At 50.9% G+C, this 19214-nt stretch overlaps 1 protein-coding gene across 2 annotated transcripts; it reads right to left on the minus strand.

Annotated features, from left to right (window-relative positions):
* Positions 1-1530: 1530 nt before the first annotated feature.
* Positions 1531-16882, minus strand: SETD6 (SET domain containing 6, protein lysine methyltransferase). 2 transcript variants are annotated; one of them, XM_063945831.1, is made up of 9 exons: positions 16781-16882; positions 11860-11940; positions 10984-11128; positions 6080-6221; positions 5777-5971; positions 5121-5247; positions 4848-5028; positions 4631-4773; positions 1531-1956 (listed from the first exon to the last, which is right to left on the minus strand). In XM_063945831.1, the coding sequence occupies exons 1-9, from the start codon at positions 16805-16807 to the stop codon at positions 1645-1647; spliced, it is 1353 nt and encodes a 450-aa protein (XP_063801901.1). In that variant the 5' UTR covers positions 16808-16882; the 3' UTR covers positions 1531-1644. The 2 variants fall into 2 exon arrangements, with proteins under 2 accessions (XP_063801901.1, XP_063801902.1); XM_063945832.1 differs by lacking the exon at positions 16781-16882 and having other exon boundaries at positions 6080-6216.
* Between the last annotated feature and the right edge of the window lie 2332 nt (positions 16883-19214).

Raw genomic sequence — 19214 nt, forward strand, 5'->3', positions numbered from 1 at the left:
TATATCTAAGAGGGTTCCATCAGCCAATCAGGGAACGCCACGTCGTGGCATCCTCCTGATCGGCTGTGTGCTCCTGTACTGTATGACAGGCAGCACCCGGCAGTGTTACAATGTAGCGCCTATGCGCTCCATTGTAACCAATGGTGGGAACTTTGTGGTCAGCGATGAGGTTACTTTCGGTCACCCGCTGACCACAAAGTTCCCACCATTGGTTACAATGGAGCGCATAGGCGCTACATTGTAACACTGCCGGGTGCTGCCTGTCATACAGTACAGGAGCACACAGCCGATCAGGAGGATGCCACGACGTGGCGTTCCCTGATTGGCTGATGGAACCCTCTTAGATATAAGTCAGAGGGGGTTTCTGACATTCAGGGAAAGGGGTCCCATGTGAAAACATGGGGCCCCTTTCAGTGCGAGGTCGGGTGTCCGTTTTTTTATTTTGACAAGTACCTGGATTACAAATGGATTACAAGAAGAAGAGCCTTCTACACTGGATTATGTGAGTATAATTTTTTCCACAGGTACCCCATGGATTCTACATGGAGAACAGGACTGACCCTCGTGTGAACATAAGGTAAGTATGTGTATATGGAGGTGTGGATGTATGTATTAAAGTTATACTTTCAAGGTGTGTGTCTTATGTTTTTATTGGGGTATTTTTTTTGTAGTAGTACTACAGGTACCAGCGGGCCCGGTTTTCCTCCGCATGCTGGTACTTGTGGCTCTCCAAGTACCAGCTTGCGGGGGAGGCTTGCTGGGACTTGTAGTACTGCTACTAAAAACAATATTCATTTTTTTACACAACGGCTATCAGCCTCCCATCCGCAGCCTTTGGATAGGGGGGGACAGCCTCGGGCTTCACCCCTGGTCCTTGGGTGGCTGGAGGGGGGGGGGGGACCCCTTGATTGAAGGGGTCCCCACTCCTCCAGGGTACCCCGGCCAGGGGTGACTAGTTGGTTATGTAATGCCAGGGCCGCCGGGACCTATATAAAAGTGTCCCCCGGCTGTGGCATTATGTATCTGGCTAGTGGAGCCCGGTGCTGGTTTCAGAAATACGGGGGACCCCTACGCTTTTTGTCCCCCGTATTTTTGGAACAAGGACCAGGCGCAGAGCCCGGTGCTGGTTGTTTAAATATGGGGGAACCTCTATCATTTCCCCCCCCCCATATTTTTGCTACCAGGATCGGCTCAAAGAGCCAGAGGCTGGTTTGGTTTAGGAGGGGGGACCCCACGCAATTTTTTTGGGGGGATTTTAACACTTTTTTTTTTTTTTTAACAAGGTGCACAATGAAGTCCAGCACGGATCTCTCAGATCCGGCCGAGATTCATTGTATTAAAGTCGGCAGTGTTTTACAAGTCACTCACGTAAAACACTGCCTAAAAAAACGAATGACATCGACATCGGTAAAACCGAAAATGCAGAATACGGCAGCTTAGTAAATTAGTCGTACTAAATTCAAAAAGTTGCATATTTACACTTTCGATGTCATTAGTGATTGAACTTTGACCTCAAACGGGAAAATACGATTTTTAGTAAATATACCCCACAGTGGGACTTTATCAAATACATCTCTGAATTGGTACAACAGGGAACAGCCTGAAGCACAGTGGGAAACATCAGGCTATAGGATGAGTGTTCCGTCAGCCGCGTGTCAGTTCCAGCAGCTGGTGTAATATCCTTTTCTGTCCATATCGCACCTGAAGGGAATACTGCTCCCTGGGGCTCAGCTTGGCGTACGCTGCGGCATCGTCTATAATAACCTGATCACTGTGGAGATCTGTGGCATATGTGCTGAGTGTGAGCTTTGCGGCGGCATGAAGGAGTCTGCGCCAAGACAGCGGGAACTGCAAAATCTCCTGATTAGTCAGCGTTTGTTCCTCCTCTTCATCATCCTCCTCCCAGCCATCATTTTCCTTGTACTCTGCAAACTCATCCGCGGCCATGCACATGACCTGGGGAGAGAAAAGGAGATTGCAGCACTGTGTAACACAAATCTCACGCACAGGACCTGGGGAGAGGGAGGGAGATCGCAGCACTGTGTAACACAGCCCTCACGCACAGGACCTGGGGAGAGGGAGGGAGATCGCAGCACTGTGTAACACAGACCTCACGTACAGGACCTGGGGAGAGGAAAGGAGATTGCAGCACTGTGTAACACAAATCTCACGCACAGGACCTGGGGAGGAAGAGCGCAGCACTGTATATCATAGACCTCACACACAGGACCTGGGGATTGAGAGCGCAGCGCTGTGTAACACAGCCCTCACGCACAGGACCTGGGGAGAGGGAGGGAGATCGCAGCACTGTGTAACACAGACCTCACGTACAGGACCTGGGGAGAGGAAAGGAGATTGCAGCACTGTGTAACACAAATCTCACGCACAGGACCTGGGGAGGAAGAGCGCAGCGCTGTATATCATAGACCTCACACACAGGACCTGGGGATTGAGAGCGCAGCGCTGTGTAACACAGCCCTCACGCACAGGACCTGGGCAGAGGGAGGGAGATCACAGCACTGTGTAACACAGACCTCACGCACAGGACCTGGGGAGAGGGAGGGAGATCGCAGCACTGTGTAACACAGACCTCACGCACAGGACCTGGGGAGAGGGAGGGAGATCGCAGCACTGTGTAACACAGACCTCACGCACAGGACCTGGGGAGAGGGAAGGAGATCGCAGCACTGTGTAACACAGACCTCACGCACAGGACCTGGGGAGAGGGAAGGAGATCGCAGCGCTGTGTAACACAGATCTCACGCACAGGACCTGGGGAGAGGGAAGGAGATCGCAGCGCTGTGTAACACAAATCTCACGCACAGGACCTGGGGAGAGGGAAGGAGATCGCAGCGCTGTGTAACACAAATCTCACGCACAGGACCTGGGGAGAGGGAAGGAGATCGCAGCGCTGTGTAACACAGACCTCACGCACAGGACCTGGGGAGAGGGAGATCGCAGCACAGTGTAACACAGATCTCACGCACAGGACCTGGGAGAGGGAGTGAGATCGCAGCACAGTGTAACACAGACCTCACGCACAGGACCTGGGGAGAGGGAAGGAGATCGCAGCACAGTGTAACACAGACCTCACGCACAGGACCTGAAGAGAGGGAGATCGCAGCACAGTGTAACACAGACCTCACGCACAGGACCTGGGGAGAGGGAGGGAGATCGCAGCGCTGTGTAACACAGCCCTCACGCACAGGACCTGGGGAGAGGGAGATCGCAGCACAGTGTAACACGGAGATCGCAGCACAGTGTAACACAGACCTCACGCACAGGACCTGGGGAGGAAGAGCGCAGCGCTGTATATCATAGACCTCACACACAGGACCTGGGGATTGAGAGCGCAGCACTGTGTAACACAGCCCTCACGCACAGGACCTGGGGAGAGGGAGATCACAGCACTGTGTAACACAGACCTCACGCACAGGACCTGGGGAGAGGGAGGGAGATCGCAGCACAGTGTAACAGACCTCACGCACAGGACCTAGGGAGAGGGATGGAGATCGCAGCATTGTGTAACACAGACCTCACGCACAGGACTCGGGGAGAGGGACGGAGATCGCAGCACTGTGTAACACAGACCTCACGCACAGGACTCGGGGAGAGGGACGGAGATCGCAGCACTGTGTAACACAGACCTCACGCACAGGACCCGGGGAGAGGGAGGGAGATCGCAGGACAGTGTAACACAGACCTCACGCACAGGACCAGGGGAGAGGGAAGGAGAGCGCAGCGCTGTGTAACACAGACCTCACGCACAGGACCTGGGGAGAGGGACGGAGATCGCAGCACTGTGTAACACAGACCTCACGCACTGGACCTGGAGAGAGGGAGGGAGATCGCAGCACAGTGTAACACAGACCTCACGCACAGGACCAGGGGAGGGAGATTGCAGCCTCTTGTGTTACTGGAGCAGGACATGGGTAATGGTGGGAACACACAATAGATGAACACAGAGCCCAGCACATCTGAGGGAGCTAATCCCAGAACTCGTACCTCAGCGTGCAGACTGGAGCTCCTACACTGGCTGCTACCTCCGGTGGGATTCCGACCAGAGAACGAGAGGCCGCCAGGGAGGTATATGAGGATGGAGGGAATACCTGCCCCAGGGTCCAGCCATAGTCAGCACCTAGTACAATCTAGTAAGCCCCACCTGGCCAAGCCACTAGACTACCTGTGGGGCCGATACACCTGATGGATACAGATGCCCAGAGCTTAGTAAGACATATCATACTATACACAACATGATCCCGGGGTCACTCCAGTTGGAGGACACAAAGGTGGTGCCTCGTACTGCACAAAATGAGTACAGAGGCTATATAAAGGGGGTCTTCTGCCCAGAGACTATAGCTATGACCCGATCTCATTGGAAGGCTCCTGGTATGAGGGGGTAAGGGTGATGTAGCCAATCAGGGCATTTCCTGCTGTCAGACAGAGCGCAAACACAGCACTGTACATCGGAACTTCTGGGAGTTTGCGGAGTGAGCGGCGTCGAGCAGTGATACATTCAGGCACTTTGTGATGTGACCGTGAGCAGCGCTTCCATGTTGTGCTTATGGTAATGGAGCCATCGGTACTGTACATTACAGGGTACAGTGGGGAGAAGACCTGCATCACTCACCTTTAGAGATGTCCTAAGCTCTTCTTCTGTCAACACCTCATCACAGCCAAAAACAAACGCCCCTTCCTCCCCCACCATCTCCATGTGACAGAGGAGGTCCCATCGCTGATGCACCTGATCCCTCTCCTCCTCCGATGCCGCGCCTGCAGATACAAAGCAGATCCGTCACCAGCCGCACAGGAGCAGCATGAGCGAGCACTCCGGGGAGTGAACTCACCTTGCAGGGCAGCGTCTCGCAAGGTCACCATCTGGATGTCCGCCGTCTCGTTGGTGTTCTGCGGATGGGGCTCAGAGAAGCCGTACATGTGTAGGAGCTGCCAGTTTCCCATCTGTCCATAGGTGTTGAAGAGCTCGCCCCCGGCCGCAACGGGCTGCGTGGTGATCATTCGCAGACACTCCTGGGGTAACCATGGACATTACACACGGCCTCGTTATACACTCCCCAGAGACTCTACACACTTACCTAACAGATCTTTCACCATAAACTCACGGGTGTGAACTCTAAGTGTGTATTGTGGTGGGCCACATGATTCAGCAGGTCGGCCACTGGAACCATCATTGGTGGCAGGACCTCCTTCCCAGAATCCTCCTCTTCATCATCCAAAGGCTCCTGAAAGCTGGGAAGACACAGAACCAAGATCCTCATTATAAAGCTGATCTGCAGACCGACGGATCTACGCGAGACCAGGGTCACTTACACATGAGTGACCCGGTACTGATCCAGAACCGAGAACGTCCAAAGACCAATGGGCTTTACCTACAGATCAGTCTAAAGTATGTGCTGTATGTAAACCAGAGGGCAGTAAATGCTTATTAGCAATGTTCTAGAAATCAGCCTACTATCCGCAACCATCTACCGGGCCCCTGAGGGCTACTACACGAGGTGATGTCGCTATGAGTTATTTCTCCTTGTGAAGAACATGTGCCCCGAGGGGGGTATCAGACAGATTAAGGGGCACCTACTATGGATGCTGTGTGTAGCTAGGACACAGGACTCGCCGTGTTCCCAACATATACTCATCCAGAAGTCTTTCTGAAGTATCCAACCCAACGCCCAAACCAAATCCTCATCCAGGGGCATACAGCGTTCCTGTGCTTACAGCCCCATCACTGAGGGTGATCTCTGCGGACAGCATAACATCTCACCTGTACGCCATCACAAACGCCACCAGCCTCTTGTACAGCTCCAAAGTGTGCGTCTTAGGACAGAAGACGTCCGGGTGTCTCTCAATGAACGGAAGAACTATCGTGTTATATTCTTGCTCTATATTCTCCAGGTCTTGTGTCACCGCCTCAGCCACCCCGGTGCCCTGGAGAAGCCGCGACCGCTCCTCAGAGGACCTGCGGAGAGAAACGCAGGACAGTCACCCACGCCCTATAAGGACAGCAACTGTCACAGCCAAATAACAAGAGACCGAGGCCTGTAACGATGACAGGAGACATTCTTACCAGAACATGGGGAGGTCCGGAGGAATCAACTGCGGCCACAGCCCAAAGTATGGTGACCACAGGGAAGTGGGGTCTGCGGCTTCATACAGGAGAGACAGGAGGAGGGGGACCCAGCCGGATCTACTTTCCAGGCTCTGCTGTTCTGGGATATATAAATCACGGCACATATCAGGCACTAGCCACAATGTACTAGGCTTTGTGACGGCATAGTGGGTGCGACTATGTACTGCGCCACGTTTATCTACTGTGTAACAACTTACTCGCTACAATGTAACAATCACATTCTAACACTAAGCAACACACAAAATGCAGCAACAAACAACGTATAACAGCTACTCTGAGTTATCCTCTACTCAGCACTGATCTATAGGTGACAGGACATTATAGAGGAACCCAGAGCCACCACATATAGCCGATTACAGTGTATTTACTGACCATGAGAAAGGAGCAGGGTCCCCAGCAGCACAGAGTAGTGATGTCAAGCTGCTGTCACACTGATACAGGAAGCCACAGGCTGAGAGTAATATAGTGGTAGGAGCAGGGTCCCCAGCAGCATAGAGTAGGGATCTCAGGCTGCTGTCACACAGATACATGGAGCCACAGACTGAGAGTTATATAGTGGCAGGAGCAAGGTCCCCAGCAGCACAGAGTAGTGATGTCAGGCTGCTGTCACACTGATGCAGGAAGCCACAGGCTGAGAGTTATATAGTGGTAGGAGCAGGGTCCCCAGCAGCACAGAGTAGGGATGTCAGGCTGCTGTCACACTGATACAGGAAGCCACAGGCTGAGAGTTATATAGTGGAAGGAGCAGGGTCCCCAGCAGCACAGAGTAGGGATGTCAGGCTGCTGTCACACTGATACAGGAAGCCACAGGCTGAGAGTTATATAGTGGTAGGAGCAGGGTCCCCAGCAGCACAGAGTAGGGATGTCAGGCTGCTGTCACACTGATACAGGAAGCCACAGGCTGAGAGTTATATAGTGGTAGGAGCAGGGTCCCCAGCAGCACAGAGTAGTGATATCAGGCTGCTGTCACACTGATACAGAAGCCACAGACTGAGAGTTATATAGTGGTAGGAGCAGGGTCCCCAGCAGCACAGAGTAGGGATGTCAGGCTGCTGTCACACTGATACAGGAAGCCACAGACAGAGAGTTATATAGTGGTAGGAGCAGGGTCCCCAGCAGCACAGAGTAGTGATATCAGGCTGCTGTCACACTGATACAGAAGCCACAGACTGAGAGTTATATAGTGGTAGGAGCAGGGTCCCCAGCAGCACAGAGTAGGGATGTCAGGCTGCTGTCACACTGATACAGGAAGCCACAGACTGAGAGTTATATAGTGGTAGGAGCAGGGTCCCCAGCAGCACAGAGTAGGGATGTCAGGCTGCTGTCACACTGATACAGGAAGCCACAGGCTGAGAGTTATATAGTGGTAGGAGCAGGGTCCCCAGCAGCACAGAGTAGTGATGTCAGGCTCCTGTCACACTGATACAGGAAGCCACAGGCTGAGAGTTATATAGTGGTAGGAGCAAGGTCCCCAGCAGCACAGAGTAGGGATGTCAGGCTGCTGTCACACTGATACAGGAAGCCACAGGCTGAGAGTTATATAGTGGCAGGAGCAGGGTCCCCCCAGCAGCACAGAGTAGGGATGTCAGGCTGCTGTCACACTGATATAGGTCCCCCAGCAGCACAGAGTAGATCAGGAAATGAGTGATGCTTTTGTGACAATAGAGCATGATAAGAAGGGAAAGGAGGCGATATCAGGATTATTGCTATATTTTTTATCATTATATACTCCTCAGGGCTTGCCTTGATGTATCTGGCAAACTCACTGTAGAGAGGAAGGGGGCCTCTATGAAACCATCACACAGCCGTAGTCCCCCTGTAATTGTGTTATTGCTCTTTCAGCAGCTTTGGGGGGGATTAAAAAAAATAATTGAAGCATAAAGTGCATTTGGAAACAGTTATTCTCTGGCACATCGGTCATAGTCCTGTAACAGGCGGCACATAATGCGCACCATGTACCCAGAGAGTATAACTGTACACACACTGGTGTGTGGCGTGCATATGTAATGTTCTCTATGTCTTATTTCCTGCCAGAGCATGCGGACCGTGGCTTCCCCTCACGGCCATTACACTGCGCCTCTTATCAGTCATACTGTCCCAGCATCAGGTGTAAGAACGTCACACACGGAGGTGTGATCAGATGTCTGCGTCTACAGCCACGTCAGCAGCGGACAGTCATCGGCAGCTTGTCGTGGTGTGTGGTGATAACGGCAGGACAGGACACGATGAGCGGCGATCCAGCGCTACCACTGGGATGTACTGCACCATCCTCCCTGGAACCCTGTCCTGGCATAGTGATTTCCCTCTCTTTGGACCATTGGAGAAGCATCTGGGTGGAAGTCGATTTGCAACCGATGGTGACGTTTAGAAAGCCACCATGTCCCGGCTTCAGGCGCTTGGCACAGATTTCCTCTATGCCGGGATAGGTGCCTCGGTGTACCTTTGGAACAAACGATTAGACAAGCACGGGGACCGTGTGGAAAAATAATCTGCACCACGGCCATACTATTACATGTACAATGCGAGCTGAATACATTTACGCTATGAGAGCTCTTGTTCCCTCATTCATTGAACCGCCCGCTGTGGCCGGAGACCACCCCCAGCCACATGGATAATGGCAACCGCGGCACTGAAGGGGTTAACCCTGCCAGGCGCCATTTTAAATGGACAACGGGCACTAGGTGCCATTTTATAAAGGAATACTTGACTTTAGGCACCATGCACTATACATGACTAAACGTATGCTTAATAATGTGTTATATGTTATATCTCTGCGCTGTGCGTAGTTGGAGAATGACGGACTGCACGGTTATAGAACTGCATGGACAGAGCACTTATGAGAAAAGTACAGTATGACTTATTTTAATTCTAAAGGGCTTTGACAAGTATTATTATTATTCTTTATTTATATGGCGCCACAAGGGATCCGCAGCGCCCATTACACAGTACATAATCCAATGAGCAAACAAGAAAATAGCACTTACAGTACAGGTATAGAAAACCTGGGGTTAGGTGCCATCAGGGGTGTGGTTCATCAAATCGACAGTGTCTATGTCGACAATGTTTAGGTCGACCACTATAGGTCAACAGTCACTAGGTCGACATGGATGGAAGGTCGACAGGGTTTCTAGGTCGACATGTGGTAGGTCGACAGGTCTAAAGGTCGACATGAGGATTTTTATTTTTTGGGGGTGTCGTTTTCTTCGTAGAGTGACCGGGATCCCAAATTAGTGCACCGCTTCGCTCGCCATGCTTCGGGCATGGTGCCTTCGCTCCGCTACCGCTTCGCTCAGCACACTTTACCGTTCCAATCGTAGTCCACGTGGATCGTTAAGTATGAAAAAATAAAAAAAAAGAAAAAAAATGTGAAAAACTCATGTCGACCTTTAGACCCGTCGACCTAGCACATGTCGACCTAGAAACCCTGTCGACCTTCCATCCATGTCGACCTAGGGACTGTCGACCTATAGTGGTCGACCTAGACACTGTCGATCTTCAGACCGGATCCCGCCATCAGAGGGAGTATGGAGTATAAAATAGCATAAGTAAGAAAAGGAAAGGCACATGAGGAAAGAAGTCCCTGCTCTTGTGAGCTTACAATCTAAAAGGTGAGGGGCTAACAGACAGGGGTGACACAGAAGAGGTAGACAGTGAGCATAGACAAGAGGGTTAGGAGGAGATTTGGCTGGGTTTGGGGAAGAAGTGGGTCTTGAGAGCCCGTTTGAAGTTTTGTAGAGGGGTGGAGAGTCTGATGGGGAGAGGCAGAGAATTCCAGAGATAGGCAGCAGCATGTGCAATATCTTGGAGGTAGGAGTGGGAGGAAATAATCAGTAGGCAGGAGAGACGGCGTGCATTAGCAGAGTGAAGAGGATGAGTGGGAGAGTAAAGAGAGATGAGGTCAGAGATGTAAGAGGGAGAAGAGTGGGTGAGGGCTTTGTAGGTGAGTGTGAGAAGCTTGAATTGGATTCTGAATGGGAAGGGAAGCCAGTGGAGGTCTAGTAAGAGGGGGGGTGTGGATGTAGTGCGTTTGGTGAGGGAGATGAGACGGGCAGCAGCATTGAGGATAGGTTGAAGTGGAGAGAGGTATTTTTGAGGGAGGCCAGATAGGAGGAGATTGCAAGTAGTCCAACCTGGAGATGACCAGTGAGTGGATAAGGGTCTTAGTAGCGTCCTGGGTGAGAAAGGGTCTGATCCTGGAGATGTTTTTGAGATGGAAATGGCAGGTTTGTGAGAGGTGCTGAATGTGTGGTTTGAAGGAGAGGGAGGAGTCAAGGATTACTCCAATACATCGCACTTGGGGGCTAGAGGAGATAGTCGTGTCATCAGTGGATAATGAAATTGGGGGAAATTGTTCTTCAGCAACTTGTACATAGCAAGTCATATGTTAATTGTCCTAGCTCCACCTTGCTATGTACAAATAAGTGTCAATTAGCCGGCCTTTTGGTGGCCAAACATTTTCTTTGAAATACAAACTAAGGTTTGGAAAGAAGACTGTTTGTGTGTTCAGCCTTTCCTGTTGTAAGCCCAAAAAATGGGTTTGCATGGAGATGTGAATGAGACAGGAACATGTTAATCAGATTGTGTTTTATGAATGCAAAATAGTGGCTTTCGTTTAACAACAGTTTGATGTAAGATTTCCTAGGCTGCATTATGTAGGATGCAGATTTATGTTTAAATTACAAGGACTGTGTGTGACAGGAAGAAGGAAATTGCTTTTTTGCTGTTATATCCTTTTAAAATGTAATTTATTTATTTAGATTTTGTAAGATATCCCGATTGGATGGAAAGGACTCATACGGGAGGTGGGGGGGAGGGGAACGACTAGCCCAAGATCCCAGTACCTTTCTCCAGCAGATCCTGAATCCTGGTTGTATGCTGGAACAGGAGAGCGGATCGGGGAATGGAGAATACTTCTTCTCCCACAGGAAGGTCATGGCGTGTCAGCATCCCGTACTGCGACACCGTGTTCTGCGCGCTGATGTACACCTACAGACACACAATAAGGGTTTGTCATTCAACAGAGACACAACACAATGAAAGAGCGTACACCAGGCACAGAGGAAGCGGTGACACCGCGTATAGTACCCCTACTGGAGACAGCACATACCATACACATCTACAGGAGACACACACGACACTAACAGCGTGTACCATACACACCTACAGAAGACACACACGACACTGTAACAGCGTGTATCATACACACCTACAGGAGACACACACACACACAACACTAACAGCGTGTACCATACACACCTACAGGAGACATACATGGCACTGTGTAACATATACACCTACAGAAGACACACACACACACGACACTGTAACAGCGTGTATCATACACACCTACAGGATACACACGCGACACTAACAGCGTGTATCATACACACCTACAGGAGACACACACGACACTGTAACAGCATGTATCATACACCCCTACAGGAGACACACACAACACTTACAGCATGTACCATACACACCTACAGGAGACATATATGACACTGTAACATATACACCTACAGGAGACACACACGACACTGTAACAGCGTGTACCATACACACCTACAGGAGACACACACACACAACACTGTGTACCATATACACCTACAGCAGACACACACGACACTGTAACAGCGTGTACCATACTCACCTACAGGAGACACACACAACACTGTAACAGCGTGTACCACGGAAGGGAAGACACTAGTAACACTCACCTTTGAATTCAGTTGGATACCGGCTTTCTTACACCAGTCCAAAAATACGGAGACTGGAGCGTCCTGCTCATCCTCAGCGACCTGCAGCAGAGATACACGGAATTCACACAGAAGTAATCCCATCACCCCAGATACTGCTCCTCCTCCCATCGAGTAATCCCATCACCCCAGATACTGCTCCTCCTCCCACCGAGTAATCCCATCTTTTACCCCCAGATACTGCTCCTCCTCCCAGCGAGTAATCCCATCACCCCAGATACTGCTCCTCCTCCCAGCGAGTAATCCCATCTTTTACCCCCAGATACTGCTCCTCCTCCCACCGAGTAATCCCATCACCCCAGATACTGCTCCTCCTCCCAGCGAGTAATCCCATCTTTTACCCCCAGATACTGCTCCTCCTCCCAGCGAGTAATCCCATCACCCCAGATACTGCTCCTCCTCCCACCGAGTAATCCCATCTTTTACCCCCAGATACTGCTCCTCCTCCCACCGAGTAATCCCATCACCCCAGATACTGCTCTTCCTCCCACCGAGTAATCCCATCACCCCAGATACTGCTCCTCCTCCCAGCGAGTAATCCCATCACCCCAGATACTGCTCCTCCTCCTACCGAGTAATCCCATCTCTCACCCCCAGATACTACTCCTCCTCCCACCGAGTAATCCCATCACCCCAGATACTGCTCCTCCTCCCACCGAGTAATTCCATCACCCCATCTACTGCTCCTCCTCCCACCGAGTAATCCCATCTCTCACCCACAGATACTACTCCTCCTCCCACCGAGTAATCCCATTACCCCAGATACTGCTCCTCCTCCCACCGAGTAATCCCATCTTTTACCCCCAGATACTGCTCCTCCTCCCACCGAGAAATCCCATCACCCCAGATACTGCTCCTCCTCCCACCGAGTAATCCCATCTTTTACCCCCAGATACTGCTCCTCCTCCCAGCGAGTAATCCCATCTTTTACCCCCAGATACTACTCCTCCTCCCACCGAGTAATCCCATCACACCATCTACTGCTCCTCCTCCCACCGAGTAATCCCATCTCTCACCCACAGATACTACTCCTCCTCCCAGCGAGTAATCCCATCACTCCAGATACTGCTCCTCCTCCCACCGAGTAATCCCATTTTTTACCCCCAGATACTACTACTCCTCCCACCGAGTAATCCCATCACCCCAGATACTGCTCCTCCTCCCACCGAGTAATTCCATCACCCCATCTACTGCTCCTCCTCCCACCGAGTAATTCCATCACCCCATCTACTGCTCCTCCTCCCACCGAGTAATCCCATCTCTTACACCCAGATACTGCTCCTCCTCCCACCGAGTAATCCCATCTCTCACCCACAGATACTACTCCTCCTCCCACCGAGTAATCCCATTACCCCAGATACTGCTCCTCCTCCCACCGAGTAATCCCATCTTTTACCCCCAGATACTGCTCCTCCTCCCACCGAGTAATCCCATCACCCCAGATACTGCTCCTCCTCCCACTGAGTAATCCCATCACCCCAGATACTGCTCCTCCTCCCACCGAGTAATCCCATCTCTTACCCCCAGATACTGCTCCTCCTCCCAGCGAGTAATCCCATCTTTTACCCCCAGATACTACTCCTCCTCCCACCGAGTAATCCCATCACACCATCTACTGCTCCTCCTCCCACCGAGTAATCCCATCTCTCACCCACAGATACTACTCCTCCTCCCAGCGAGTAATCCCATCACTCCAGATACTGCTCCTCCTCCCACCGAGTAATCCCATTTTTTACCCCCAGATACTACTACTCCTCCCACCGAGTAATTCCATCACCCCATCTACTGCTCCTCCTCCCACCGAGTAATCCCATCTCTCACCCACAGATACTACTCCTCCTCCCACCGACTAATCCCATCACCCCAGATACTGCTCCTCCTCCCACCGAGTAATCCCATCTTTTACCCCCAGATACTGCTCCTCCTCCCACCGAGTAATCCCATCTGTTACCCCCAGATACTGCTCCTCCTCCCACCGAGTAATCCCATCTTTTACCCCCAGATACTGCTCCTCCTCCCACCGAGTAATCCCATTTTATACCCCCAGATACTGCTCCTCCTCCCACCGAGTAATCCCATCACCCCAGATACTGCTCCTCCTCCCACCGAGTAATCCCATCACCCCAGATACTGCTCCTCCTCCCACCGAGTAATCCCATCACCCCAGATACTGCTCCTCCTCCCAGCGAGTAATCCCATCTCTCACCCCCAGATACTGCTCCTCCTCCCACCGAGTAATCCCATCTTTTACCCCCAGATACTGCTCCTCCTCCCACCGAGTAATCCCATCACCCCAGATACTGCTCCTCCTCCCACCGAGTAATCCCATCTCTTACCCCCAGATACTACTCCTCCTCCCACCGAGTAATCCCATCACCCCAGATACTGCTCCTCCTCCCACCGAGTAATCCCATCACCCCAGATACTGCTCCTCCTCCCACCGAGTAATCCCATCTTTTACCCCCAGATACTGCTCCTCCTCCCACCGAGTAATCCCATCACCCCAGATACTGCTCCTCCTCCCACCGAGTAATCCCATCACCCCAGATACTGCTCCTCCTCCCACCGAGTAATCCCATCTTTTACACCCAGATACTGCTCCTCCTCCCAGCGAGTAATCCCATCACCCCAGATACTGCTCCTCCTCCCAGCGAGTAATCCCATCTCTTACCCCCAGATACTGCTCCTCCTCCCACCGAATAATCCCATCTTTTACCCCCAGATACTACTCCTCCTCCCACCGAGTAATCCCATCACCCCAGATACTGCTCCTCCTCCCACCGAGTAATCCCATCACCCCAGATACTGCTCCTCCTCCCACCGAGTAATCCCATCTTTTACCCCAAGATACTGCTCCTCCTCCCACCGAGTAATCCCATCACCCCAGATACTGCTCCTCATTCCCACCGAGTAATCCCATCACCCCAGATACTGCTCCTCCTCCCACCGAGTAATCCCATCTTTTACCCCCAGATACTGCTCCTCCTCTCACCGAGTAATCCCATCACCCCAGATACTGCTCCTCCTCCCAGCGAGTAATCCCATCTCTTACCCCCAGATACTGCTCCTCCTCCCACCGAGTAATCCCATCTCTTACCCCCAGATACTACTCCTCCTCCCACCAAGTAATCCCATCACCCCAGATACTGCTCCTCCTCCCACCGAGTAATCCCATCACCCCAGATACTACTCCTCCTCCCACCGAGTAATCCCATCTCTCACCCACAGATACTACTCCTCCTCCCACCGAGTAATCCCATCACCCCAGATACTGCTCCTCCTCCCAGCGAGTAATCCCATCTTTTACCCCCAGATACTGCTCCTCCTCCCACCAAGTAATCCCATCTCTTACACCCAGATACTGCTCCTCCTCCCACCGAGTAATCCCATCACCCCAGATACTGCTCCTCCTCCCACCGAGTAATTCCATCACCCCAGATACTGCTCCTCCTCCCACCGAGTAATTCCATCACCCCATCTACTGCTTCTCCTCCCACCGAGTAATCCCATCTCTTACACCCAGATACTGCTCCTCCTCCCACCGAGTAATCCCATCTCTCTCCCGCCATCTCCGTAGCATACCTCCCAACATGACCCTCTCAAGGAGGGACACAATGTCCTGCTTCTGGACTTCCCTCTTAATGTATGATTGCCAGCACCTGTGTTGAACGGGTTACTGGATAAGAAAGGTGTGTCACCAATGGTGCCGGCAATCATATAGTGGGCGGGATGTACTAAAGGGAAAATGCGGTAAACCCCCGGGACAGCCTGCTGCCTGCATGCAGTGCAGGGAGGATATGGCGACCCCAGGGAGGTGACTGAGGTCCGGATGTATCAAAATACATCACCGCGATGCTGATCGCATACGTACGAACATATGCAATTAACATCACAATACGGAGACCGCAATACCTGTGAGGTGGTGTACAGGTGGTCTCAGTCACCTCCTTGGGGTCGCCATATCCTCTCTGCACTGCATATAGCAGGCTGTCCCGGGCTCCTCCTCCTCCCTGCAGCCGGAAGAACCTCCGGCTGTGTTGCTAGGGGAAAGTGGAGTTTGGTTTCTGGTTTCTGACTGCCTTAACGTAGGTATGCCGGGGGGTAGGGGGATCGGCGTCAGTGGGTTGTGGTGGCCAGCGATAAGAAGCCCCATAGGCTTCTATAGGGTATCATCATCTTTTGATGGCGATACCCTCAGGGGCGAAAACCAGGGGGTAAGTACATATGAAAATGCGGTAAAACCCCCCAAAATGGGGGTTTACCGCATTTTCCCTGTAGTACATCCCACCCTGAGACACCCTGCACACCACCTCACAGGTATCGCGGGGAGTCTCTGTCACCGCATTGCGATGTTAATCACATATGTTAGTATGTATGCGAGCATCGATGTATGTTAATACATCCCGCCCAGTGAGAGTTAAGTCCAGGAGCAGGGTATTCTGTCCCTCACGGTAAGGGTGATGTTGGGAGGCATGTAGTATGCCCGAACACAGATTTGCTGGCCAAGGAATGGAACATAACTCTGAGTTGCTGGATACAGACAGTGACTGAGCGGCCACTAGCCCACACATTATACACAGCAGCAGTGGGTGACAGCATAACACAGAGCACTGGAAATATCTCACATATAATACTGTGCAACAGAGTCTTACCCCAGCTAACCCTGTATCCCATAGTACATGTCACACACTGTAACACAGCACAACACACAGTCATATAACACTGTACAATAACAAAGGAGTGTAATACAATATAACAAATTACGGGTAACAGAGTATAATACCACACGTAAATGATATAATATAGCACTGTAATACAATATATCAGCGCACGGTATACCACACAGTAATATAACACACTATAATATAATATAACTCGGGACCTTTCTCCTTTTTCCTTCCGGGCTCATGTTTCCCTTCCACCACGTGCTTCCGGCACACTTCCGGATAATGCCCCGCCCTTTCCGAATCAGTAAGCGTGATGCTTCAACAATCCCCGCCCCCAGCACTGATTGGTTTGCTGTTCTTTGTTCAAATTCGTCACCAAACCCCGCCCCTTCCGGCTGTGTGCCGCAGATTGAGGAGACAGTCACTCACAGGCACAGCAGCGTCGTCATGGTGACCGTGTACCCCAACACACACACACACCACCCACCCCCTCCTGCTATTATATATAATATACATACTGTATTATATACTGTACCTGCGTCACACCTCTCCTTCTATTGTATACCTGAGTCCCAGCCCTCCTGCTATTATATACCTGTATCACACCTGCTATTATATACCTGCGTCACACCCCTCCTATTATATACCTGCATCACACCCCTCCTGCTGTTATATACCTGCTATTATATACCTGCGTCACACCCCTCCTGCTATTATATACCTGCATCACACCCCTTCTGCTAATATATACCTGTATTACACCCTCTCCTGCTATTATATACCTGCGTCACACCCCCTCCTGCTATTATATACCTGCATCACACCACCTCCTGCTATTATATACCTGCATCACACCCCTCCTGCTATTATACACCTGCGTCACACCCCTCCTGCTATTATATACCTGTACCTCATCCCTCCTGCTATTATATACCTGCATCACACCTGCTATTATATACCTGCGTCACACCCCTCCTGCTATTATATACCTGCGTCACACCCCTCCTGCTATTATATACCTGTATCACACCCCTCCTGCTATTATATAAACGTTATGGTAAGAACTTACCGTTGATAACGTGATTTCTCTTATGTCCACAGGTATCCACAGGATAACATTGGGATATTGTCGAGCGACAGCGAAAATGGCACCAACACGGTCACGAGCTTTCTGGCCTCCCAGGATGCATTGGGGCCTCCACTATATAGTCCCGCCCACTGACTCAGTCAGATCAGTTCTTTCAACAGCGATTATAGGCAGGAACATTAGGTAGAGACCTGTACAGGCGATAAGAACACACATGCACACCCTTCCATACAAGAAGGAAGAGGTTTTTAGTGTTTGTCTAGATCCTCAAATCAGATGCGTCCGGGTGGGATCCCTGTGGATACCTGTGGACATAAGAGAAATCACGTTATCAACGGTAAGTTCTTACCATAACGTTTATTTCTCTGGCTGGGTCCACAGGATTATCCACAGGATAACATTGGGATTTCCAAAGCCATTTTAGTGGTGGGGACGCTCCTGATTGCACAGGAGGACCTTTCGCCCGAAGTCTGCGTCATGAGAGGCAAAAGTATCCAAGGCATAATGTCTGATGAATGTGTTTATGGAAGACCATGTGGCTGCCTTACATATCTGTTCTGCTGATGCACCCTGTTGTGCTGCCCAAGAAGGACCTACCTTACGTGTAGAGTGTGCAGAGACATTAGCCGGAATAGGGAGATCTGCATGAGAATAAGCTTCAGATATTACCACTCGGAGCCATCTCGCCAGCGTCTGTTTACTAGCAGGCCAACCTCTCCTATGGAATCCGTAGAGCAGGCATTCCCAACCACGGTCCTCAAGGCACACCAACAGTGCAGGTTTTAGTGATATCCAGGCTGCAGCACAGATGATTAAATCAAAATAACTGAGCTACTAATTAAGTCACCTGTGCTGAAGCCTGGATATCACTAAAACCTGCACTGTTAGTGTGCCTTGAGGACCGTGGTTCGGAATGCCTGCCGTAGAGGATGAAGAGGGAATCTGTTTTCCTGATGGCACTAGTACGATCTATATAGATTTTTAAAGACCGGACCACGTCCAGTGACGCTTCTCCCGCAGACAGTCCCGATACCTGAAAAGCTGGGACTACAATCTCTTCATTCAGGTGAAACTTTGACACCACCTTTGGAAGATAACTAGATCTCGTTCTGAGAACTGCTCTGTCTGGAAAAAAACTTAGGAAAGGAGACTTACATGATAATGATCTGACACTCTTCTGGCTGACGCCATTGCCAGTAAAAAAAGAACTTTAATCGTTAACCACTTAAGATCCGCTCTCTCAAGTGGTTCAAACAAAGGACCCTGGAGAAATTTAAGAACTAAATTCAAATCCCAGGGAGCTGCATGAGGAACAAATGGAGGTTGAATATGTACTACTCCTTGGAAAAACGTACGTACATCCTGTAGGTCAGCAATCTTCTGCTGAAACCATACAGTCAACGCTGAGACTTGCACCCTCAAGGAAGCAACCTTCAACCCCTTATCCAATCCTGCCTGCAGAAAATCCAAAATTCTAGCTACTTTAAAGGCTCCTGGATTATAATTTTTTCCAGAACACCAATGAATATAGGCTTGCCATATTCTATTATATACACGGGCCG

Source organism: Pseudophryne corroboree, chromosome 11, assembly GCF_028390025.1.
Source record: "Pseudophryne corroboree isolate aPseCor3 chromosome 11, aPseCor3.hap2, whole genome shotgun sequence".
Taxonomy (NCBI): domain Eukaryota; kingdom Metazoa; phylum Chordata; class Amphibia; order Anura; family Myobatrachidae; genus Pseudophryne; species Pseudophryne corroboree.

Coding starts and splice junctions, on each gene's coding strand:
- SETD6 (XM_063945831.1), bottom strand. CDS start 16,807: ATGAGCCCGGAAGGAAAAAGGAGAAAG. Junction 6,222..10,983: donor TCAGGATCTGCTGGAGAAAG/GTACTGGGATCT, acceptor TATATATCCCAG/AACAGCAGAGCCTGGAAAGT. Junction 5,248..5,776: donor GCGTTTGTGATGGCGTACAG/GTGAGATGTTAT, acceptor GTGTCTTCCCAG/CTTTCAGGAGCCTTTGGATG.